The 25,348-nt window shown below is 39.2% G+C and overlaps 1 protein-coding gene across 1 annotated transcript in view; it reads right to left on the bottom strand.

Moving 5' to 3' along the window:
• Positions 1-25,348, bottom strand: part of LOC149314778 (cytosolic phospholipase A2 epsilon-like) — a 63,371-nt gene that overhangs the window by 16,114 nt on the left and 21,909 nt on the right. The window contains exons 4-16 of the mRNA XM_089523146.1: positions 17,830-17,966; positions 16,563-16,691; positions 14,975-15,015; positions 12,212-12,254; positions 10,735-10,810; positions 8,402-8,571; positions 8,185-8,280; positions 7,362-7,399; positions 5,880-6,015; positions 3,911-4,047; positions 3,527-3,752; positions 3,023-3,137; positions 956-1,093 (exon numbers count right to left, since the gene is read on the bottom strand). Of these exons, the coding sequence (XP_089379272.1) occupies positions 956-1,093; positions 3,023-3,137; positions 3,527-3,752; positions 3,911-4,047; positions 5,880-6,015; positions 7,362-7,399; positions 8,185-8,280; positions 8,402-8,571; positions 10,735-10,810; positions 12,212-12,254; positions 14,975-15,015; positions 16,563-16,691; positions 17,830-17,966 (1,482 nt within the window). The remainder of the gene's footprint in view (positions 1-955; positions 1,094-3,022; positions 3,138-3,526; positions 3,753-3,910; positions 4,048-5,879; positions 6,016-7,361; positions 7,400-8,184; positions 8,281-8,401; positions 8,572-10,734; positions 10,811-12,211; positions 12,255-14,974; positions 15,016-16,562; positions 16,692-17,829; positions 17,967-25,348) is intronic.

Here is a 25,348-nt window from a genome sequence, read left to right as displayed (position 1 = left end):
TCGGGGATGCTTTGATTGTGATTTCCTGCATGGCAGGGGGTTGGACTGGATGGCCCCTGTGGTCTCTTCCAACTCTATGATTCTATGATTCTATGAAAATCCCCGCCTCCATCCTGCATCCCAGCTCCAGCCCAGGAGGCTGGAACTGGTTTTAAAGTGCATTCAATAGGCTTCATAGTTATGTACTTTTACGCTCAATTGCAAAGGGTGTGAATTAACCACAAGCTTAGTTTAAATATGCTTAGAAGGGATAGATTTTTTGACTGTCCCAGACAGGTTTAGGCTATTGCTTTTGCCTCACCTGAGGTGCAGGAAAATACAGGAAAACAGATTCTAAATATTTTGGGTGAACTTCGATCACAGTAATGATTAATGTATTGTTTAACTATAACAAAATCATAGGTTAAACTGAGTTGTTAGAGTAGACCATTAAGAGATTATTGCACAGGCTTCCGCCCGGCACCACACCACACTTGACTTTTTGGTGTTTGTTTTTTTTTTCAGATTGGGTGTTTTTGCATACCTCCATCCTTAGATCGGAGGCACTGTGAAGGACAGGATTAGGACAGATCGGGATGGATCTGGCTAAGATTGCGTCATGATGCCTCTGGTCTAAGGAAGGAGGTGTACAATAACACCGATCTGAAAAAAAGTTCTCCAAAATGTCAATGCGCCTTGGGGCCAGGCAGAAGCCTCTGCAATCCCCTTAGATTTAAACCATTGCATATACTGTATAGTTATTTATATTCTACCAGGGCTGTATGCATCCATGTTTTTTTAAAAAAAAATCCAAATAATCTTGAAAAGAAAAGTACTAAAGACTTGGAGCTGAAACTATTTGTCCCAGAGTTCTGGTCTTTAGGGCAAATTATGGTATTGGAATGTACAGCCACGAGACTAGTGTCATTTTAGTAATGAGTCACAATAATAAGTATTTAATGAGAACTTAAATTACCTTCCAAGTAGCAGATCCTTGATTCGGGAATTTTCTCCATCAAATGACCCATGAAGAATTTACTGCCAAAATATTCAGTACGAATGTAGGCTCCATATTTTTGGAATCCTATTTCATATGGAGTAAACTCCATCCATTCTAAAAAAACAAAACCAAAGAAAGAAAGAACATGTGAAGAGAGTAATGCTGCAGCAGTGTCAGTAGGATGAAAAGAAATGTTGTTGTTGTTGTTGTTATTATTATTATTATACTTTATTTATATAGCGCTGTAGATTACAGTTTATTCAAAGTACAATTACAAATTGAAATTACTTTTTCCAATTTTTTTTTTGGGGGGGGGGTTACAGATAATACAAACAAGATCCTGAACTGTAGGGAAACAGTGAACTACTGTATAAGGAACCTCTGGTATTGTCAGTTTGAGGAGTATGCAAATGGGGAGCAGGAGAGAAAGGTTGAAGAAAAATATCAGCATCAGTAAAACAAAATTGTTTTGTCTCCACTCGTTTCCCACAGTGTCAAGCAGACATAACTCACTCATACCCATAACAAGAACTGAGAAAGGGAAACTATGACATAAAAGTCTTCCTCTTACATAGTTCTCAGAGATGATTTTGGGGCAATATGTCCACCGTGTCTTAAGCATTCTATTTCCTAACAGAAAATATTCCATAATCCATTTCCCCAGTTTTTCTTTAGGGGATATGCTTGGGGGCAGGAATGGTGACAAATAGTCTTCTTCCCATGAGGAGGGTTTCATAGAATCATAGAGTTGGAAGACCTCAAGGGCCATCCAGTCCAACCACTTCCATGTAGGAACACACAATCAAAGCACTCCTGAAAGATGGCCATCCAGCCTCTGTTTAGAAACCTCCAAAGAAAAAGACTCTGCCACACTAGAGGCACAATAGTCACCATATTCATCTCTTTAGTGATAAAGAAAAGCCTTGAGAAAGGCCCCCAAGTGATGATCTACTACTAGTAGTGTTTCTGTTGTGATAGACCCCAAGATATGATATTACAGGAGTGAGGCAAAAGTGTATTTTGATCCACTGGACCCAAAGCCCCTTTAGTCCCCTAAGAAAATCCAGGATCAATTCCATCCATTGCACTAGTCTGTGTAATGTGTATTTAGTTTCCTCACATCTTGAATTAATATCTCATATAAATGGAGTGCAGGATCCATTAAAATAACAAACATTTGTTGAAACTGAATTCAGGAGAGCCCAATTCCTGCCCTGCTTGGTATGAGCTAGCATTGTTTCAAAATTGTCCGTTCATGTACCATTTTACTCTTGGCTCCCACCCACTTCAGATTGCTCAAATGAGTTCTCTCCGACCCGTCCAAAGATATTCCTTGTCATATTGGATGGTTTATATGAGCTTGTTGTTACAATACAGTAAAATATTATGCAAAATTATACCACATAATTTTAACATCTGTTGCCTCCTTATTTTATCTAATTCTATCTTGTATTACTATTTATTGTTTTATATGTATTTTGTAGAATGTACGCCATTGCCAGGTTTCATTTTTATCAATTTTATTGTCTTTATGTACAGCGCGGTGTAATTTTCATTGTATCAAACATAATAATTTTATGACAAAGTTATATGCAATGCACTTTATGTTTCTGAAGTAACAAAGGAGATTATTGCACATCCTGTATCCCATCTTTCTCCCAATGGGATACATACCTGTTTAAGTGTCAAAGAGGGGTCTTACCACATTCACCTGTGGCCAGGTGTATGCAGCCTGTCTGCAGCCTGTCCTGCAGCTTTTCAAAGATGGGAAAATCCCATGTATGAAAATTCACTGGAGAAGCCCGGGTTGCATATGGGCTGCAAATGGGCTCCATACTCCTGGCTATGGGTGAATGCGGTAAGACCCATCTTTGACACTTAAACAAGCATATATCCTGTTGGGAGAAAGATAGGATACAGTGTGTGCAATAACCTCCAGTGACTTTCAATCTGACATATTGCATTTTTTCAAATTTTCTGAATATACATTTGTTCCCAAAGAACTCCAGAAGAATATCCCTGAAACTAGGACATAAAAATTACCTCTAAATCCATGATTACTTCGTTTCTCTTTCACATTTAGACAGAGGTATATTGGCAGAGGGTTCTGGCCATGTGCCAATGCTTGCTGCTGATCTGTGAGTTTATGATGATTTTCCTGTAAGTGAAAGATGGAGGGAAACAGTACAATATAATGACAGATGACATAATAAATTGCTCTGCAATTTCAAAATGATTTTTAAATAAACAGTTTCTCCCTAAAACATGATTTTGCTATCTTGGTTTTACTGCTCTTGTGAGTACTGCTATTTATTCCTCACTATTTATTACTATTGGGGAGCATATATTACTACTGGCAACTACTTTGGTTCTTAGACATACATTACTGTTTGCAATCAAAAAGAATTCTGGATCAATGTCCATTCTACAGTTGCCTAGCTTTGGAACCAAGAAGGTTTGAACTTATAGTCCACTTTTGCTGAATTGTAACTTTAATTAGAATTAACCACTACTGAAAAAGAAGAAATTTGAAAAACTGTATAGTACCCCATCACGTAGCATAGATTCAATGAGGAGTCCCCAGAGGTCTGTAAAAGAGATGTTATGCCCTTCTTGGTGTCGCTGCCACAGCTCCTTTGCATAGTATTTCAGGCGCTCTGGTGCAAAACTGGCTAAGAACTTGTTTTTTCTCACTTGTTTATGGATATCACTGAGAGCCCCTTCTAAATTTCTACATGACCAGTTAGGATCCTCATACAAATGTGACATTGTCCTGGAAGGAAACACAGCAAAGACAAACTGACTGGGCTTCAGCAACATGAAATATAGGTGCTTTGAAGAAGTAGTAAATCTTTTTTTTAAAAAAGCCAACCTGTTACCCAACAAAACCTGGCTCTCAAAATGTCCATATTCTTGTTCACATTTCCTTACCATGTTGTTCCAGATAATCCAGTGAGATAGGAAATGCAGTCCAAAACACCCAGTCTCTGGATCACCAAAAGATGGACATACAATGCTGTAAGAGCTCTGAATCCACCACCCGTTGTCATGATTGCCACCACTGGTACCTGTTTAACAAACACAAAAAGCAAAGCGTTAATCAGGATAGTTTACTGGGCCTGCATCCGAGCTGCAGAAATATCCCAGTTTCATACTGTCCTGGCTCAATGCTATGGAATTTTGGGAACTGTAGTTTTATGAGACATTTAGCCTTCTTTGTCAGAGAGTTCTGGTGCTACAACAAACTACAGTTCCCAGAATTCTATAGCTTTGATCCATGGTAGTTAAAGTGATGTCAAACTGGATTATTTCTACAGTGGCTGTTTAGAACTATATACAAAGATAGCCACTGCCTTAAGGTAAAACTATAATTAACACAGTGTTTCTCTGTTGATTTTCCTGGACCTCTTAGCAGCTTTTGGTATCATCAACCATGGTATCCTTCTGAGTCACCTCTCTGGGATGGGGCTTGGAGGTATCATTCTATAGTAGCTCTGTTCTTTCCGGGAGAAGTGCTCTCAGAAGGTGCTTGTGAGTGTGTGTGTGTGTGTGGGGGGGGGTTCCTGTTCAACTCCGTGGCCATTGGCCAGTGGGGTCCCTCAGGGCTTAGTCTTGTCCCCTATGCTTTTTAACATCTACATGAAATTGCTGGGAGAGATTGTCCAGAGTTTTGGAGTCATGTGTCACTAATATGCTGATGATACCCAGCTCTATCACCGTTTCCAAGGAGCTGTTCCTGTCTTAATCTGGTAGCTGTGGTGTTCCTGGTCGATCGAAAGACAGATATGGGAACAGGGATACAACCTGTGTTAGGTGGATTTACAATCCCCCCCCCAGAAATTCAGGTTTGCAGTTTGGGGGTACTCCTGGATTCTGCTCTGAGCCAGGAGGCCCAGGTATCAGCAGTGATCAGGAGTGCTTTTGCATTGTTAAAACTGGGGTACCAACTGCTCCCATTCCTAGAGAAATTAGATCTGACCATGGTCATACATGCCTTGGTTATATCCGATTTGAATTATTGTAATGCGCTCAATGTGGGGCTGCCTTTCAAAAGTTCACAGAAACTTCAGTTGGCCCAAAGATCTGCAGCCAGGCTATTAAATGGAGCTGTCTATAGGAACAAGCAACTCTTTGTTACAGCAGCAGCTCCACTGGTTACTATTCCATTTCTGGGCACAATTCAAAGTACAGGTTTTGACCTATAAAGCCCTATAAGGCTTGAGTCTAGATTATTTGAAGGGCCATATCTTTCTTTACAAGCCACTTAGAGTACTCAGATCCTCAAGTCTGGCCCTTTTTTCTGTCTCACCACCCTCTCAGGCTTGTTTGGTGGGAACAAGAAAGAGGTCCTTCTCAGTGGCTGCTCCCAGGCTCTGGAACTCCCTCCCTAGAGAGGTCAGGTTGGGACTAGTGATGGGTGCTCACTCCATCATGCAGCGCTTGGACCTCAAACTGCTGATCTGCTGATCTTCTGATCATCAGAACTGGCATCTTAGCCACTAAACTACCGCATGACTATGGCATGGCTTCCTTTTGAATTCGAAATGTATTCAGTAATATCAAAGACTTTTCTTAGACTATGGCAAAAATATTAAATACAAACTTTAATATGAAAAATCAAAAAGAAAATATTTAAGCTATTAATGGATTTATTTCAAATGTATAATTGTAAAGTGGGAACAAAACATATTCAACATATATCCCTCTGTTATATCCATGTTGATTTTTGGCTATTTGTTTGTTTACTTAGTCTTTGTTAATTAAAATTGAATAAGACCTGTTATTCATTTAAATGACTGAATTTATTTTTAATTTTGTTAACAAGTAAGTCGTATTTATTTTTTTAAAGGGCACAGGACAAGAAGATCCATTTTTCTACATTAAATTCTTGTCTCCTGACCTCATCATCCTGTAGATCTTCCTCAAGCTGAAGAAGCTGCTTAAAAGCAGCAGCTGCCACCCTCTTTCGTTTCTTCATAAATTCCTGTTCTTCTGCACAGAGATCAAATCCTAAGCGTACGTCAGGGTATGATGGACTGTAACAGAGAGATAACTGAATCAGTGGCCAAGATCCTGAATCACAGGCTGTCATTTGTAACTTTACGATGATGTACCTACTTCTCTGGCATGATACAAAGCAGGTTTGCCCCATAGTGCGTGACTAAGCTTGGTAAGGCAAGCAGCCAAGGGCTTTTTTTGTTTGAAACATTGCTCACTTAAGCCTTACCTATGTGGCTGCATCACTCTTTGGCATAATGTAACTGACACTGTAGTCAGGTCAGAATAATAGATAAATGTAACATTTCAAAAGAGAAATAACACAATTGGAGCAGATTATGATTCAGATCGGATTCATGATATTCCAGAAACCAAGAGTACTGTAGCAGACAACATTTTTGCTACTTCTAGAATGGCAAGTAGAACATAATCTTTGATTCAATGAATCTGGGTCAATCCGAGTAACCAGTAATAAAGGACTCAGAGACATTGCTGTGTTAATAAACTTCAGCATAAAATAAATAAATAAAGGAACTCTGCATCACCTTTGAGACTAAATGAAAAATATATTTCTAGCATAACCTTTCATGCACTCCAGTCAGATTCATCAGATGCATAAATATGCCAGTCATAAAGGAATTACAGTTGGCCCTCCATATCCATCGTAAAGGAATTACAGTTGGCCTTCCGTATCCATGGGTTCTTTATCCACGGATTCAAGCAGCCAGAGCTTGAAAATATTCAAAAATATACAAATTCCAAAATGCAAACCTTTATATTGCCATTTTATACAAGGGTCACAATTTTACTATGCCATTGTATATAATGGGACTTGAGCATCCATGGATTTTGGTAATCATAGGGATTCTAGAATGAAACCCGAGGATACCAAAGGCCTACAGTAATGTCAGTGCTGAAGGGAAAATGTAAACATTTTCACTATGGCCTGTTACAGACAGGCCAAAATAAAGCTGCTTCAAGTCACTTTGGAGATACGGTATTTCAATGATGCATGCGTTCTAAGAGTCCAAAAGCTGTACCAAAGCCACACTCCAGTTCTAAGGACTGGAGTGCAGCTTTGGTGTGGCTTTTGGACTCTTAGGATGCATGCATCATAGAAATACCATACCTCCAAAGTGACTCGAAGTAGCTTTATTTTGGCCTGTCTGTAACAGGCCTATGATCCTATTTTAATTTTTGCCATATGTTATATATTACCCCCCCCCCCCCCCAAAATATATGTAGTCAAAATTATATTATTTCCATTTCAAAATTTGGTTTCTAGAATTCAACTTGGTTTTGTGCATCTTGGATTCTAGGAACAGGCATTCAGTGCATATATGCAAAGAGGCCAGAAATACATACAAAAGAAAACAATGCTTACCAATCCTTTACTTTGAAGTGTAAGTTAAATTCTTTCTCCTGAAAATCAAGGGAAAAAGTAACTAAATTCCACCAGTCACATTACTTTTTCCTAATCTTCCTCTGAGATAGAGAAAATATTCTACTTGTTCTTTGTCATGTGTCAGAATTTGACATTGACTATGTAAGCATTCTGCTAAATAATGATCCCCAGTATTTGGAATTTACAGCAACATGTATATAATTCTAATTATAAGATTACACAGAAAACAGCATTTCTACATCAAGTTTCCCCTCTCTCCTCATTATCGTTGTGACACCATGATGTGCATATTCCTTTACCTATTCCACAATACTTACAACTCTAGTGGAGTGGAAATCAATATTAGTTGAGCACGCCTAAATGTTATGGGCACCAGGAAAAGAAGTCAAGTATACTGACTAGTTGTTCCAAAAAGCTATTTTTTGTTGTGTGCCTTCAAGTCATGTCTGACTTATGGCAATACTAAGTCTAACCTATCACAGGCTTTTCTTGCCAAGATTTGTTCAGAGGGGGTTTCCTTTACCTCCCTCTGAAGCTGAGAGTATGTTACCCAAAATACCCAGTGGGGTTCCATAGCCAAGAGTGCATTCAAACACTGGTCTCCAGAGTCATGGTGTAACACTCAAATAACTTCTTTGCACACAGTTAAATTGACTGGGGAAAGCAGACAAGGACTGAAGACTTCTCATCAAGTTCTTGCAGGAGTCCAAAGTTATCAGAGATAACAGGGATACTACTTCCTCACCACCTTATATATAAACCCTTGAATAAACAAACATTTCAAACATTTTCATGTATTTACCTCTTTAATTACTTCTTGATTAATGGGAAGTGAATTTACAGGCAAGGTCCAGTGCCTTTTCCTGTTTAAACCTGATCCACATGACACACAGGAGCACTGAAAATAAAGAATGTTTTCTTTAAAAAGCAGAATTACTTTCAATGCCTCTCCCATTTTTTAAAAATATCATTGCTCTGTGAGATTAACTAGGTTACTACCATGCTCAACTATGACGTACAAAAGAGGGAAATGATTTCTTCCTTGGAAGTAGAACATCCAGTTCTGCTTGCTTGTACTTGGCATAGTGGAAGAGGGAAGGCTCAGTGAAATGCAAGCTGGAGGTACAGCCTAATGAAATGCTTTGGGTTTCTTCAAAGGATCCTTTCAATGTACATGTAATATCTTGTTCTAAAAGAAAGAGTACATAGTTTTTTAAGAAGTGCCTTCTCAGAAAAAGAAACCACAACCCTGGCAAATATAAATGATTGTTCATATCATGAAATCTCTATGCATAAATAGTGATGTACATTGTTTTGTTGATCTTTTCAGCTTTTTTTGAGAATTATTGGGAAAGGCAGTTTAGAAGTGTGTGAATAAATATAATCCTATACATATTTGCATTATAGAATTATGTTCACTGCTCCCACTCTCAGATCTGTTTACATAGCATTTTATACATCCCTGGCTTATGTATGAAAGCTGAACTTAATTCAAGCTTATGCTCAGTTTCCCATTAAAACTCTTTGAACAAACATAATCAGTCATAAATCGTCACAACATGTGACACACCTCATGCTGATTTGGATATATCCATTTCAGGAGCTGAAGATGTCATAACTGCCCATGGTTTGAGCTCAGTTTCATAAATTGTTTATAAAATACACATAATATACTTTGACCTAAGGCAGGATTGGGAAGGATTATAAAGCTCACACTACCAATGGTTATTACATTTATTCATCTGGCACCTGCTCATTATTGTGTTCGAGTCGAGTCCATAGGATCAACAAAGCAGCAATGTCCACATACATAAACTGACAATGATAAATTGTAATCATAAATATAATTGTCAGTGACATTATACCCTCCTCCCCCCCCCCCCCCGGTCCATTGCCCTGTCACTTCCTTTGGAAGGGGCAAGAAACTCTTCTTTCCTCTGCCTAACCTATTGGAAATTGTAGTTGGGGTTGTGTTGGAATGGGAAACTATAGATAATTTGAACTTAGAAAACAAGAGTGGTAGGCAACACTCATAGGAATTCCCTAAATTTCTACCCCCTAAACATTCTTGAGAGAATCTTTAAGGGAGTGTGGGGAGTCTGTCCCATCTCAGCACTAGACTGCCCCCCCCCAAAAAAACCCAAAGCCTTTCTAGCTTTGTCCACCACTTCTCCAATTTGCATCCTTAGTCATCCATACACTTCTGATAAAGACTTCTGATTAATATTTACATGAACCAACTACAAAAGTAGTTGGTTCATGTAAATATTAATCAGAAGTCTTAATGTTGGAACTATAAATAATCTAAATAAGATATTTACATTTAGTGCTGTTCCAAATGGTGGAATAAACTCACTCTGCGTTTACTGTGTGTGGCATAGCTCTTCTGTTGCACCACCATAATAGACTTTCATGTGGAGAGCATGGGGGACATCCTTGGGACAAAAGATGCTTATCCCTTTCTGGGACACTTTCCATGGTTCTGATTGTATGCCACAGCATCAGCACAAAGTAAATGTGAAATTTAGTGCCTAGATGTGAACTTAAGTGCTTTTACACTGGGTCTCAGCCTGATATATCACCTGGAATAATGTAAACATAGTGTTTTGAGTAACTTCATTTAATGAAATCTTTTTACATATCAAATTTTATTTTTACTTCTCCATCCCTCCCCCTCCTTCTCTCCATCCCTCTCTCTCCTGCCTTCCTCAGGTATCCAAATAACCCATCATTATTAACATGAATGTAAAAGTGAAAAGTCACATCCAAATCTTGATTTTAACTCAAGAGAATGATGACAGTCAAATTCATCCAGTTCTTTCTGTTGGGCTCTTGACAGCTTCAGCAGTACTCAAAGGAAAATCGGCAGTACTCTAAGGACCTTATCACACTGCTTAAATAATCTGACTTACCTCTTCTAAACTGAAGTGTAATTTGGGAGGCTGCAGCGTCCTGTTGCAAGGATTTTGCCGTTGAAGCTGCCGGGCAAGTCCAGCCCGGCTGCAGCCCAGGTCCCAGGCGTATTTCGGCAGCCGTATTTCGAAACCAGGAGCTTTCCGACTTTAAAAAAAATGGCTGCTGAAGCATGCCATGGACCCGGGCTACAGCCAGGTGGGACTCACCCAGCCGCTTCAGTGACAAAATCCTTGCGATAGAACCTGGCTGCCTCCCAAATTACACTTGAGTTTAGAAGAGGTAAACCAGGTTATTTAAGCTATGCGATAAGGTCCTAAGGAAAATACAACCCATGTCAGCTAATGCCAGGAATGTAGATCCAATCTTGAAGCCTCCATCATCTGATCAAAAGCTGCTAACTACTATGAATAATTATTTAAGGAAGCAATAACCTCACGTTTAGAATGTATTTTCTTTTTCTTCTTCCTTTTCTTCTGAGTGCTCCAAAATTCAAAGCAGCATAATTCACGAAACTGCAACACAAACAGTCCACAAAATATTGATTTACAAAATATTTAAGTGCATCTTTTATTTTATTCAGAGAAGCTTTTATAAGCAGCTAATTTTATTTCCTGGGCCAAATGCCTTATAGTCTTCTGTTCTGGCATGGTGTAACTTAATTATAGTACAGATCTCTGGAGAGTCATCTCCTACTAAGTCTGTAAATGATTTATCAGTAATTATGAAATATATCAACACAACAGCATTTTATATTTAAAAACTAGTTATATCCTAGGACTCTTTCACACTACATAGTTATAGCATTATAATTTCACTTCAGCAGCCATTGCAACATCCTATAGAATCATGGGATTTGCAGTTCAGAGAGGTGGTATGTAGAATTCTCAGTGAGAGAGCTCTAGTGCTTCACCAAACTACATGCATCAGAGTTCCATAGGATACAGTTATGGCAATTAAAGTGGAATCAAAGTACTATACCTGTAAAGTGTGAAAGGGCTCACAATCTTGGTGACATTAAAAGGTAAAGATGAACTTTTTAATGAGCTGCTCATCACATTTCTCCTGGAGATAGAAATTATAAATAAGACTGGAAATATTGTAGGAAAAACTAGTTTGAAATAATGAACTTATTTCAGAGAACAGAATGTCACCATACTTTTATTTTCCAATATTTCAGAAATTTCATTAATTCTGTTATGCAAAACTGATTTTTGGCAGCAGCCATGGCCCTGAGGTAATATTTGAGTTGCTGTTTATGCAAACTATGGGAATGGGAACTAGAAGGGGCATTAAATTATATACCCCTGTCACTTATAGAATTCTCTGGCACTTTATAATATATCCTAACCAAGGTGTTTCTTCCCAAAAATTTTCTGTGAAAAAAAGGCCCAGCCTTAGCAACATCATACAGCATCAGCAATGTCATACATACCTTCCCATCTGCAAGGGTTTGGTTCCACCATCCACTGCAGGTAGGAAAAAAATGCAAAAGCTCAAGCCCATATTACTAGATTATTGCACTACACTCTTATAGTGCTGCTATTCCACTTTTACTGCTCCGGCTGTCTCCTGTTGCATTCTGGGATTTGCAGTTTAAGGAGGGGGATTTGAATTCTCAGCCAGAGAGCTCTTAGGCCTCACTGAACTGCAAACCTCAGAATGCAACAGGAGGCAGCCAGAGTAGTAAAAGTGGACTAGTAGCACTATAAGAGTATAGTGTGGTAATATAATCTGTCAGTGGGTGCTGACATGTACCCATGGGTGTATGCTGTCATTGGCTAACATAGGGCATGATGATCCATAGGAGCTCCAATCCATGGATGCATAATCTACGCATACAGTGGGATCATTGTATATCCAATCCAATAAATAAAATATAATCATGTCAGTAAATAAATAAATAAATAAATTACCATAATTGCTCCATTAGTAATTATCGTTTCAGGAGGACCTCCTCTAGGAAACAGAGATACATAATGTTACAACTTGAATGATTTAAAGAAAAGTTTAAAGAGTAGAATCTTCAACATGAGTTATGACTGTTTACAGCTTATGTTGCTTTACTTTCCTTGAGCTTTTCATCTGTTTTAATGCTTCACACTGGTTTTTACTCACATTAGTTTTTATTTCAGTTTTACTGCTATTAGCTGCCTTGAGTGCCATTTCCAGGTGAAAATGTCAGGTGGGACACTAGATTTGTTTCTTTGTTTGCTGTTCATTAAGTCTTAGAAATGTTGCTTGCAAAAGTTGAGGCTGCAGGATGGCAAAGGTTTAATTCCCACCAATACTTAAAGTGCTTCTGAAAGGTACAAGTGAAAAGCTACATGGATTTTTTGGGTGAGACCTCTGTAGATGCCAAGGAAGGCTGGAAAAATAGGAAATGGAGTCTCTTTCAAGTCTGCGTCATCATCACAATTACCCCACTCTTATACCACCATGTTTCCCTGCTTCTGACTGTAGTATGACTCTATTTTGTTTAACAATATAGCACTGTTAGTCTGTAGAATGAAGAGAGATCACACTGTTGAGACAAACTAAAGAAAGAAATTGGTAGTATGAGCTTTTGTAGACTTAAGTCTACTTCCTCAGATGCATTGGTGACATTATTTTGTATCTTCTTACAAAGCCTCTAGGAGAAAGAAGATCTGACCCCTGGAGCAGTGTGACCAATTCCTAACTTTCCTGTCAGCTGTTTAATCATTTTAGGAGATACTTGTTTAAACATACTATTGCTTTAATACGCACACACACATACACATATATATTCAATACTTTTTTTTCTTTTGAGGAAAAAAGGCAAACTGAGAATCAGGTGAGATATAAATAGAAAAAGTAAGCAAATAAGTAAATAGTAATCTGGTTACTATGCAAATGTGCTTACAATGGCTGAAATGTTATCCTTACAATAATTATTTATTGTAATGCCCTGATTTCAGCCTGGCCTGTGATCACAGTGGTTTGGTGAAAGACCAGGACAAACACATGGAAGTACACCAGATGATACCAGCAAACCAAACATAAAGCAATGGATTTAGGGTTTATCTGTGTCTTTTGCTGGAGAAACTGTTGGCCTTTGCTAGGTAAAATGGATCAGCAGGGTGAGCTTGAAGGAAAAGGCGAACATATGCAATAATAATGTTCACAGAGTTCCTCATAGCATCATGTAACAGTATGATGTAGTTTCTGCTGCTTTCCAGTTTCTGGGAGCCACCACTGGAAACGTTGACATCTGAAAGCATGTGAAGCTAGAGCTGAATGCTCAACATGTGTTGAAAGGCAGAAAAACTCTATCTTATAAATACTTTTTAATTTTTTCCATTTATTATGTCAAAGTGCCTTTACTGTTGATTAATTTTAAGTATATCATCTTGTGATGCAAAGGATGGCAAGTGAATGAAATGGGAGCTTGTTTTGAATTGGTTATTTTATGAGCTGCAGGTCTTCATACCCTTCATGATTTCACAGATGAAAGGTGGGACATCAGGGTATTAATAAAGATGGCAGAAGTTTGCATTTTTATTCAGTCTGCACCAATTGAAGTAAACCAAGGATAAATGAGAAAATACAAAGGGCCTTATCACATGTTTGCATGTTTGCAGCTCAGATCTGCAGTCAATCCTGTTCTAGCAACGTGAAACGTGATGTTTTTTCACACCAGATCCAGAGTCCCTCCTGTCTAGCAATGTGATTTCACATTAAAACATGATGTTTTATAACTCCTGATTGCCTTTCTGTTGCCCTTCCGAATCGAGGGGGAAGCGGAGTCAGTTCAATTCCAGAAAAGTCACATGATGCGGATTCAAGCAAAGCATGGTGAGTGCACATTGTATTACCAAACCAGAGGGTTCAACGATTTGAATCGGCACCCTTGTGCATGCTCAATGGGGCTCTGGAGGCTGTCCTCCTTCCCTGCCCCCCCTTAGCTGTCATCCTTCATCGGGGTGAAGGAGCAGTCAGGGAATGATGGGATCGGTTGCAGGGGGTGACTGGGGCCAGGAATGGGGTGAAAGAGCAGTCAGGGGATGATGGGATAGGTCTCAGGGGTCACTGGGGCCAGGATCAGGGTGAAGGAGCAGTCAGGGGATGATGAGGCAGGTCGCAGGAGGTCACTGGGGCCAGGATCGGGGTGTAGGAGCAGGCAGGGGATGATGGGATAGCAGCAGGGTGAAGGAGGGGAGGGGAGCAGATCAGGGTGCAGGAGCAGGCAGGGGATGATGGAATAGGTGGCAGGGTGGCAGAGAGGATGAAATGGGGTAAAGGAGGAGGAGGGGGATGAAGGAGTAGGACGCAGGGGGCCGGGGGGGGGGGGCGACATCAGAGTGATCTTCCACACCAGACCAATTTGAAGTGAAATTGAAGTGAGCTTAGAAGCAGATTTTGGTGAATTTGCTTGTTTCCGAATTCACCAAAATGAGGAGTCAGTGCAGACTGAATGTGGAAGCGCCTCATAAGAACCCCCCATAGAAAGCAATCACATGAGATAACATATCACGTTTTAGCATGAATTCGCATCATTGGACCCACAATCATGTTGGAACTGAGCTGAAAAAAGCTGCAAAAACCTCCTTGTGATAAACACCAAAGAAAGAAACCAGGGCATTTGGATTATTTGAGACAGTCTCTGCCAAATTTGGGTATGTATCCTATCACTCAATAGTGATTTTTGTCTTACTCACATATTCTCCAGTGTGAATTCAACTTCCAGTTCTTCATTTTTCTGAAAAGTAAAATGTATTATTTAATAATGTAGATTTGATACACTTGAGACAGAACAGGACATCTTTTGAAAGTGTAAATCTAAGGTCTGAATAGAAGTTCTGGGTCTACTTAAACGATTTTCAAGCTTAGGCTATATGTAAACTGGGTGTTGCTAGAATGATACTCTCTCCTGACTTGTATAGGCCCACAGGATTTCCTCACCTTAAAGCAAGGGTCGGCAACTTCTAAAGGTCCGTGAACAATTTTCTCCTTTCAGTCTTTGTGGGCTAAACACCTCTCTAATTCCTCACACCTTTAAAAATGCGCCCAAATCAGAAACCAGAAACCACAAAGCCTTTGGGGAGGGTGTTATTTGCCTTCTAAATGTAACTCCCACTTTCAAAATCCAAAACAACTATGTTGTTACTTTTAGTTCCATCTTGAAAGAGCTACTTTAGGCACAAGTATTCAGGTGTCTTTGGGTACCGTATGTAACAATTACATTATGTTTCCTTCATAATAGTTAGGACACATTCACTGATTAGAACAGATGGAGCCAGCATTATGAAACTAATCATATATGAAGGTGTCACAATGTGTTATAATATACACACTGCTAGCTCCTGAACTAGTTTTTCAACTCTGTAATGGAGGTTCATTTTCATCATCCAGTTAAAAAAATTATATGTAATAATGATAAAATACACATGAAAACCTGTCCTGTTCATTATTACATTATGTGATTCTTTTAATATATGTACTTCTTTTAGTAGGAAGGCAGGATCAGAGATGAACCATGCATAGATATCCCATGGCTGCATCCCTGCTGTCCTTCCGATGCCAGGTAAAGATGTTTTTGTGCAGTCAGTCCTTTTAAGCTGATAAGGACTTGGTTTTTAATGTTATGCTATATAAATGGTAATGGTTTGTATTTTTAACATGTTATATTTTAACTTTTAACTGTTTTAACAAATTTTATATTTATATATTTTAATATTGTTGTACTGTTTATAAATTGTATTGCTTTATACTTGTTGTTCACCACCTTGAGTCCCTATATTGGGAGAAAGGTGGCATATAAGAAAAATACATTATTATTAATAATAATAATTCCAAATCATCCATCCATCCATCCATACATACATACATACATCCAAGCTTCATTCATATACCGCTTCATACTGCCTAAGCAGTGTCTAAGCAGTTTACAACTGTAAGCTAACATCCATCCATTCCCTTCCTCCCAACGTGGGACCCTAAGGTGGCTCACAAAGCTAAAACCAAATAAAAACCTGACAATCAGCATTAAAACACAATTAAAAAATCATCACATTAAAAACATTAGTTAAAAAATAAAAACCCAAAACACTACCAAAATAAAGAGATCAAGGCCATAAAAAGGCTCCCTGCAAGGTCATCAGCAAAAGCCTATTTGAAGAAAAAGGTCATCACCTGCAAGCTACAGGAGGGCAGAAGGGGGGCTAGCATAGCCTTCTATGGAAGGGAATTCCAGATAGTGAAAGCAGCCACTGAGAAGGCTGCATAAGAGGAAAATTGCACGCTTACCTGGGGATTCAATTCAAATTTCATAAGCACTGGTTCTCCAAGAGGCAATTTAGCTATGTCAAATAAAATTACACGCTTTTTGTCATCTATCAAGACATCTTCATCACATATAGTCAATTCCAAGACATTCTGGAAACAGAAATAAAGAAAACTAGAAATGAATTGTGAGGGCACAGTACTACAGGGCTCCATCAGCACTTTCTGGTACAACAGAAGTTATATTTTGCCATCTATGGTTCCCATTTTGGACCAGTTTTGGCTTGAAATGAGTCATTTCATTATTTTAGAGGGTGGGGAGGTTCTGGCTGGGTAGCAAAACTGAAATGCCACGTTGCTCAATAGTTTTCTTCACTTTTGGATTGTTTTTCAGAAAAAAAAAACACCCTGAAAAATGGGATGGATGGGTTCAAGAAGCTTTAAGGGACCAGAAGGAGGTTTGTGGCACACTTTCCCACCCATTTATTACATGTACCAAATGTCTGGAGTCTGTTTAGCACAGCTTATAACCTGCATTGTGGGAAACAGGCGAGCAAGTCTGTTTAAAATTGGGGAAACATGTCAGAACTCTCTGGTTTTGTTTAGGCATATGGAGGAAGCAATATGTTACAAGGGGAATGAAATTTTTAGCCAGTTTCTTTTTGATAAAGGCCCATTAGTTGGGGAAGTTCTGAACAATCCAAAAAGAGGACCATACTTTCATGCTTCCAACAAAGCATGTTGCTATCTGGATCTACATATGAGAAAACTGCAATTTGGGAAAAGCACAGAATCACAGAGAGAGTCATTTTCTGGGTTCTAGGTTCCACCATGAATAGGAAGCTGGGGTAGTTTGTTGGAATTTTAAGCTGTGGCTCCACTTTTGTGAACTCTTACATTTAAAAATTCAGAAAAATATTACAAAACACAAAGGAATCTCCTGCAATCTTTCCAAGAAGAAGAAGAAGAAGAAGAAGAAGTCGTCTCCAATGTAGTGACTGCATTTCAAACGTGGATAAGCACTCGCACCCCTGGAATGTCTCACCATTGGAGAAGTGGGTTGAACATTACAGCATCTATAATGAAATTGCAGGCATGTAACATTAACAGTGTCTGCAATGGCATTTGTTATAGTCATTGCAATGTTTGCCTAGAAACAGAATTTGGGGTGGATGAAGCAAAGAACACGATTGATAAGAAACAGCAATGAATGCGGAACAACCAGTAAAGATAAGAAGATTGTTATTCTGCCTCATCTAGAGGGGCTCTAGCACACCAACCTTTATCTTACCTTAACCTGACTCTGGATTCTGAAGTAAAAAATTTCATTCCACACTGGATCTTTGCAGTTTGAAACTGTTTTTGTCTGAAACTTTTCAAAAGAGGCAGTAGGTAGCCACAAGCTCACATAGCAATCTGTTTCACTTACTGTGGAGAAAAGTACAGAAGAATTAGTGATTTATTTATGGTGGATGAGATTGAATATTTGGTTTAATCCCATGAAGATAGCAAATACATTTTCATACTTTATGGATCTCTTCAGAACTGCAAGATGACAGCTTAATCTTTATATTATACACATCTTTAGCTATTTCAAAGGGATTTTTGTATAGCAAATGGATAGGGGAAAGAAGTGGTTAGAGGAAAGAACTGAAGCAAATTTACTTTTCTTGCAGGAAAGGGAAAAACTAAAACTGGACCACATATCTAACCAAGAGAGTCCAGGAAATTACTTTGGGTCAAATGATCAATTCCTATTCCTGTTTGTTATACATTTCCTGAATCCTGTTGGTCAGTCCCAACTATAATAGATCCAGTGAATAAACTGAAACTTAATAAATCAAAATGTGACTAAATTCCACTGGTTCAATGGGTATACTTTAGCTTGAACTAACAATAGAATTTAGGCCCATGTCTCCATCTTCAGTTACTTAGAGTAAAGAAATGTTCACCACTGAAATACACATATCATTCCTTCTTTACATTTTTAAAAGTTACCAAAGTTGTGGGCATTGTACCTCCCCATTCATTTTGTGGGGAATGGATATTGATATCTTTGAATTTTAACTTTGTTGTTATGTGCCTTCAAGTCATTTCTGATTTATGGCAATGCTAAGGCAATCATGGGGTTTTCTTGGCAAAATTTGTTCAGAGGGATTTTGCCTTTGTCTTCCTCTGAATCTGAGAGTGTATGACTTGCCCAAGACCAACCCAGTCAGTTACCATGGCCAAGGGGGGATTAGAACCCTGGTTTGCAGAGTCTTAGTCCAGTGCTCAAACCACTAACCAGTTGTGATTAAATGCACCACTGACATAGAGGTGGTTAACAGGATAACACACTGCAGCTTTGATATTAAGATTGATTCTAGTGGCACAACTTATGTAGACCTTGAATTAGTCTAAGCACAATCTCCCACCCCTTTTAGAATTATATAGCAACAACTCTTCTGTATTCCTGGAGCAATTTAGTGCTGACATAAGGGAGGCGGAAGCAAAAACTAAGAAAAAAACATATGTGATTCATGAGAGGTTGGCTCTGCTTTCTGTGGAAAAGAATAATATAGGCTTGGGCCGGCACTATATAACAAAGTATATTCAGTTAGTATTATTTCCATTTTTTGGAAATATTTTTTTAAAAAAAGACTCCAGGAGTCTAACAGATAGAATATACAAATTAAAATGAATAAAAGCAATATGTAATATAAATCAGCGAAAATAACAATAAAACATAAGGAACTCAATTGCTCTAAGAAACATATTTCAATACCAGCCTGTCATATCCACCCAGATGCCTTGGAGTACAGACATTTCTTAAGTTCACACTGAAAAGATGGTAATGTTGGACTTTCCTGAGTATTGCATTCCAGTTGGTTAGGGCCACAGGTGGAAAGGCCTTTTCTCTTGATACCACCTCTTGAATCTCTTTCAGAGGAGGTCTCGAGAGGAGGGAGACTCAGTGTAGTTTAGTGGTTTAAGCGCTGGACTACAACTCTGGAGACCAGCATCTGAATCGCCACTCAGCCATGTAAAAACCCACTTGGTGACCTTGGGCAAGTCACACTCTCTCCGCCTCAGAGGATAGCAATGGCAAACCCCCTCTGAAGAAACTTGCCAAGAAACCCCCATGGTAGGTTTGCATTAGGGTCATCATAAGTCAGAAACAACTTCAAGGCACACAACAATAACAAAGAGAGAAAAGCCTCAGTTGACATTTTTTGGACCATCTTTTACTTGTGTAGAGCACTGTAAACTTTTTTGGTCTTTACTCTTTAACTTTAACAAAGAACAAGATTGATAATAATCAGCCATAAACTCTTTAACTTTAACAAAGAACACAACTGATAAGAAGCATGGTTGGACACGATTCGACATCAGGTCATTTAAAAAGAACCGTCCAAAAACTAGAGTCAGGAAAGAGCAGTTTTTTTGCATTTGCCTCGCTTCATATCGATTGAAACTGAGCACAGTAGGGTTAGAACCAGTTTCAAGTGGGAACAACAGACATATAACAAATAATCTTAAAAAGTAAGAATGTGTCCTTTAAATGGAATAAGCATGTATCAAGTCAAAATTCTAGATTTATTCATTCAAATCATGAAGCCACTGTACAAAGAAATACCCCCAGCTATTCATCTGGTAATCAGCCCAAAGGAGCTCATATATACCTGAAATCCTCATAAACACACAGTACTGGTAATAAAGCTGTATCTTCATTTGTAAACTACCTAAATAACATCACTGTTTCTTGGTAGGGCCAAGGGCTCCAGGTAAAACCACTGTCCAGGCTGGCTGGCTTCTCTTAATCCAGCTATTCTCCCTAATATTAATGCCAAGAGTAGTCATCCTAGATATAACCCAACTAGTATCAGAGATGACTTTAACAAGAATTTAGACAGACTTTCTGATAACAGAATTAAATATAGGTCTAAGAAAAGTTTAGGGAGAATTGAGATTCTCCTCCCAAAACCAAGAATCATTTGGGACACTTTCCATGCCTAGACAGTTTAGCATTGCAATCATAATTTTCCCTTTCTATATTATTATGGAATATAGCTGGCTGGCAAAATAAGACTGCAGATCAGGATTTTGAGGAAATCCGCTTGTCAATTGACATTCTTTGACATTCAAGGAACCTGGATATAGTGTACTTAAATATTCTTATTTGAAGGGTTATTGTTATTATTATTATTAAGCTTTATTTATATAGTGCTCTAAATTTACACAGCACTGTACATACAATCTTTTTAATTAGATGATTCCCTGCCCTTAGGCTTACAATTTAAAAAGACATGACACAAAAGGAGAAGGGAATGGTGGTGTGGAAGAGGATCTGGTCCTGCATTTCTTCTCTCCCTCTGAGGCCTGGACCAAAGCTGATGGACTGGAGGGAAGGCTCTTATTCTTAACTGAGGCCAGGAAGGAAGAGGTAGAGTGTGTGTAACAACACTAGTTTCAGTGAAAATAGTTGCCATGAGCAAAGCTCTAGTGCTGCAACAAACTACACTTCCCAGAATTCCATAGTATTGAGCCATGGCAGTTAAAGTTGTATCAACCTGGATTATTTCTGCAGTGCAGATGCAGCCTGAGTTAATTTATCAGTCTAAAAGCAATTTCATTCTGTTTGTATTGATAAGCGGTAAATGGAGGGCAGGTGGGCAGAGATTGATATTTTAATTTGCTTTAATGATATGAGCAAGTTTCATGATGGCAGAGGCATTCTGTCAAGTAAGGACTCATTTCCACTACAAAATAACCAAGTGTGGAAACTGGTTTATTTTGTGATCAAATTTCTCTGGGGCTGTTTACTCCCCTTGTTCACACTTGGGGAGGGGGGGGGAGAGAATGGCTGCCACAGAAAGAGGAAGAGGAGGAGAAGGAAAGAAAAGGCAAATTCCTTCTGAACAAGCCTTGCCAAGAAAACTCCAACACAGACTTGAAGGTACACAACAACAACAACAACAACAACACAGAAGGGGTGGTGGCATGGCGGAAAGGCTTGGGCCCCAGAGGCTCCTCCTGCGCCTCCTACATTTGGGCTGCCCTCCAGTTCATCGCTCACCTCGCTGTCTATGCCAGCGGTAGCAGTGGTGGTGCTCTGTCTCCCTCTCCTCCTCCTTGTCCTGACCCACTTTTAGCTGCCTCAGCCAGGGAGCCTGTCCAGAGCACTCCCCAAAGGTAAGAGAGCTCCTGGGCCTCAATCTGGGCCTCTCCAGGTCCCCAGCCTTACCCCTCCTAATGGGCGCCACCATTTTGAAGGGCAAAATGGCGGCTGGAGCGGCCGAAATCGGCGGCGATTTCGACGGCAGGAGGGACCGGGGGCTGGCGGAAAGGCGCCCGTGGGCCGCATCTGGCCCACGGGCCGGAGGTTGCCGACCCCTGACTAAGAGTGAGCTCATATTCACCAGAAAATATTACTATGTCATGATATTCTATATCCTCCAATAATATTCACCCATGTTGGAGAATTCTTGTGAAAATCAAGTGTGTCACATCATCGGAAAGTAATCAGATATTAAAATTGTAGATTTTATCTATTCTATTCTATTCTATATCTATTCTAATTGTAGATATATCTATTCATATGTGAATACATCAAAAGACAGAATAACAGTAGGAATTCAAGGTCATCAGATCTTTTCTTTCCATTGCCGGCATTAATTCTGAGGATAGGGGAAGATTTTTTAAAAATGCAGTTCTTCTTTTGGCCATCGACTGAGAGTAAAATTATGTTTTATTTTGTTCCCCATTTTGATTTTTCTTCGAATCATAGTACCATGGCAAAAGAAGCTAGTGATACCAATTCAGCAACTTGTAAAGTGCTCTTTAAAATGTGTGCCACTAAAAGTGAAAAGGAAAATGAGAAAACTCTAATTGTTACAGTAATGAATGTGACAATTTACACACTTTGGGACTAACAATTGGATTTAGGCCTCATTCTTGCTCCTTGGTGCAGTTCTAAAATTTTACCAGGATGCAACCCAAAACCTTGTGGAAACTGCTAAACTGAGGCCAGGGGAAGAAACCATATGGGAAGGTTTACTGTCTTTATATTCTCTGATGAGTGAAATGCCCACCATTACTACTAACAACCAACTAGAAATCTGAGGAAACATCAGGGGTTGCACAACAATAACTTCATTTTTAAAGCATTTATTACAGACAATATTTATAGCTAGTAGTAAAACAAACCCCCCATTCTGATTCCAGGTTTCATCTATATTCTTCCTTTTGCTGTGGAATTAAAAATACCTTCATTCTAGTGCTTCTGATCAATATCTCCAGATGTACAACCCATAACGGAAAAGATAACACAGAAAGGCTGCCTGTCCTCTTTCACTCATGAAACAGTGTCATTTTGCTCAACCGCAAGTCCTTAGAAGGTATCCACTTCAACATATCGATATCATAAATGCACTTCAGTTTAAATAATTTAAATTTTATTGTTCTTCCCCTGAGAACAGCAAGCAAAATTCCATAAATGGAAAGCAGTATAGAATGGTGCTACTCAAAATACTAGTCTGCAGAGCATGGTTCTATAAGTATAAACTGTAGTGATCTAGTATGGACAACCATTTTGATATTTAAATAACCTTTGAAAATGTATGACAAAATCATTTTCATAATAAAAGTGAAATAAATATTTTTCAATACTAAATAAAAGCACTTTTGAGCAGATGGGAAAAGTCACTTTGTTATCGAATATATTCTCTAGTTACATAAAAACCTGGTGAATATTCACTGTCTCTATTCCAAACATTTAATGAAACAGAACACTAATAATTTCTGTACTTAAAAACCTCTTAAAGCAACTTCTGCAACATTACATGCTGGATATATCTAGTTAAATGTAAAATAAATTTACATTTACTTCAAAAACATATTAAGAAACTCTTCTTCCCACACTTTCCCTTATGCTTTGTTATTCACAGATGAGAAGTAGAGAATTTAAGACTCCCTCTATAAATTGTCCTCTTTCTTTCTGGTGGACATTCTGACTCCAATGGCTTTAATAATAATATAAATGGTTGCTTAAATTACAAAGTTTCAATGAAAGCTCATACATATTGACAACCATACTCAAAACCACAGCCATTGTATTCACATCAGGGTGGTTCTATTTTGCAAAAAAATAACCACGATGAAAGGCAAATACAGCATATTAAAAAGGAAAAATTGTTGGGGAAGATACAAAAAAAGGATGGTGTGGCAGAAATCCTGCTTTTAAACATCTATCCTTTTTCTCAGTGCTACAGTAATTCCATTTAATTGACATCCAGCTGCAGAATGAAGCTTCAGGGACTACAGCATAAATAAATGTTTACATTCTGCATCCCATCCCCATGTATGTTTACATGGAAGCAAGCCAAAGTTTACTCCCAAATCTTATTCTTTCCTCTCAAAATAAAAATTAAAGGGCAGGAAATCTGATGTTTTGAAATGCAGTCTCCATAACACATGTATTTCAGTAATACTTGTCCACTGGTCATGCTTGCTACAGTTTACAGAACTTTAGTCCAAACCACCCAGAGGGCATCAGGCTGCCTATTCCTCAACCCTGGACTAGCCAGAATAGATTGCTCCTTCTAGTTCTGTGTCAGGCAAGAAACAAAGGATGATTCAACTAAGTGCCCTCCACTTTTTACACCCACCTGCCTCCTATGGAGATCAGTCTGCTTCTTTGAAGTAAGGATATAGTTTTTCATTGGCCTTATCAGCTCTTCACCAGACCAAGTGGGTGTGCTATACTTTCCACGATCTGGCAGCTGCTTGGGTTTGGCTATTTTGTATCCAAAGAAGCCATGGATGGGATGACCTTTTCAGTGCCCATTTTGTATGGTGCCTTTGGCTTTTTTAGGTTCAACCATTGCCAAGGGCATTACTAGGCAGAAATCAAAATCAGGCTAGAATTTAACAAAATCCACTGACAATTTGAAATATAAACAACAAAAATCCTATGGTATATACTTCCATGGACAAGTATCCATTTCATCAGATGACCAGCAGGCATTCACACACGGGGTGTGAGTTGGGCTTGCCAGATGAAATAAGGAACAGGGCTCATATATCTTTAATGGTTTTATAGAAGAGGACATTTCAACCTGCTGAAATTCCCTCTTCTACACAACTATTAAAGGTACCTGAGCCTTAGTCCTTATGTCACCTGTCAGCCCTACTGTATATGTGTAGAAGTACTCATACTGAAAAATAGCACTTCCCTCTGTAATACTGCTTCTGTTGTTATGCTTCCTCCCATTTAGAGGCATCTCTGTGTCTTACACATCCTGTTCCAGCTATCCCTGTTTGCCTTCCTCTTGCTAAATCTTGCCAGAAGCATTCCATTGTTCCTCCCTATTATGATTTCAAAAGTGTCTGAGTTCATTCTGTATGTCTTCATTCTGTTTTGTCTCAGTCTCTATGTCATGTCCAGCAGGATACCAAAGTTCCAAAACCCAGGCTCAGTAGTAAAAACAATGTTATTATGGCCCATTACAGACGGGCCTTTGCGGCGCCCCCGTCACATGCTAGGGGTTGGCCGAGGACCTAGCGTCCATGCCGGCCTCACCCCTAGCATGTGACAAGGGTGTAAAGATGGCGGTGCCCTATACACACGGGCGCCGCCATCTTTACATGCTGGATGCATAGCATCCGCATGTCGCACCCCGGATGTGACGCCGGGGTGGAAGAAGAAGCACCATTTTGAGGCTTCTTTTTGCTCTGCGAGGGAGCTGCGCGGTTTGGCTGCTGCGGCTCCCTCGCGGAGCAACCAGCAGCGGTGCGAGACTGCCCCTTCTGGGCGGTCTGTAACGCGT

Source organism: Sceloporus occidentalis, unplaced genomic scaffold (assembly GCF_023333645.1).
Source record: "Sceloporus occidentalis isolate IW3139 unplaced genomic scaffold, rSceOcc1.0.p SCAF_4, whole genome shotgun sequence".
NCBI lineage: Eukaryota > Metazoa > Chordata > Lepidosauria > Squamata > Phrynosomatidae > Sceloporus > Sceloporus occidentalis.
The sequence above is the reverse complement of the archived record's forward strand: the minus strand, read 5'-3'. Positions and strand labels throughout refer to the sequence as shown.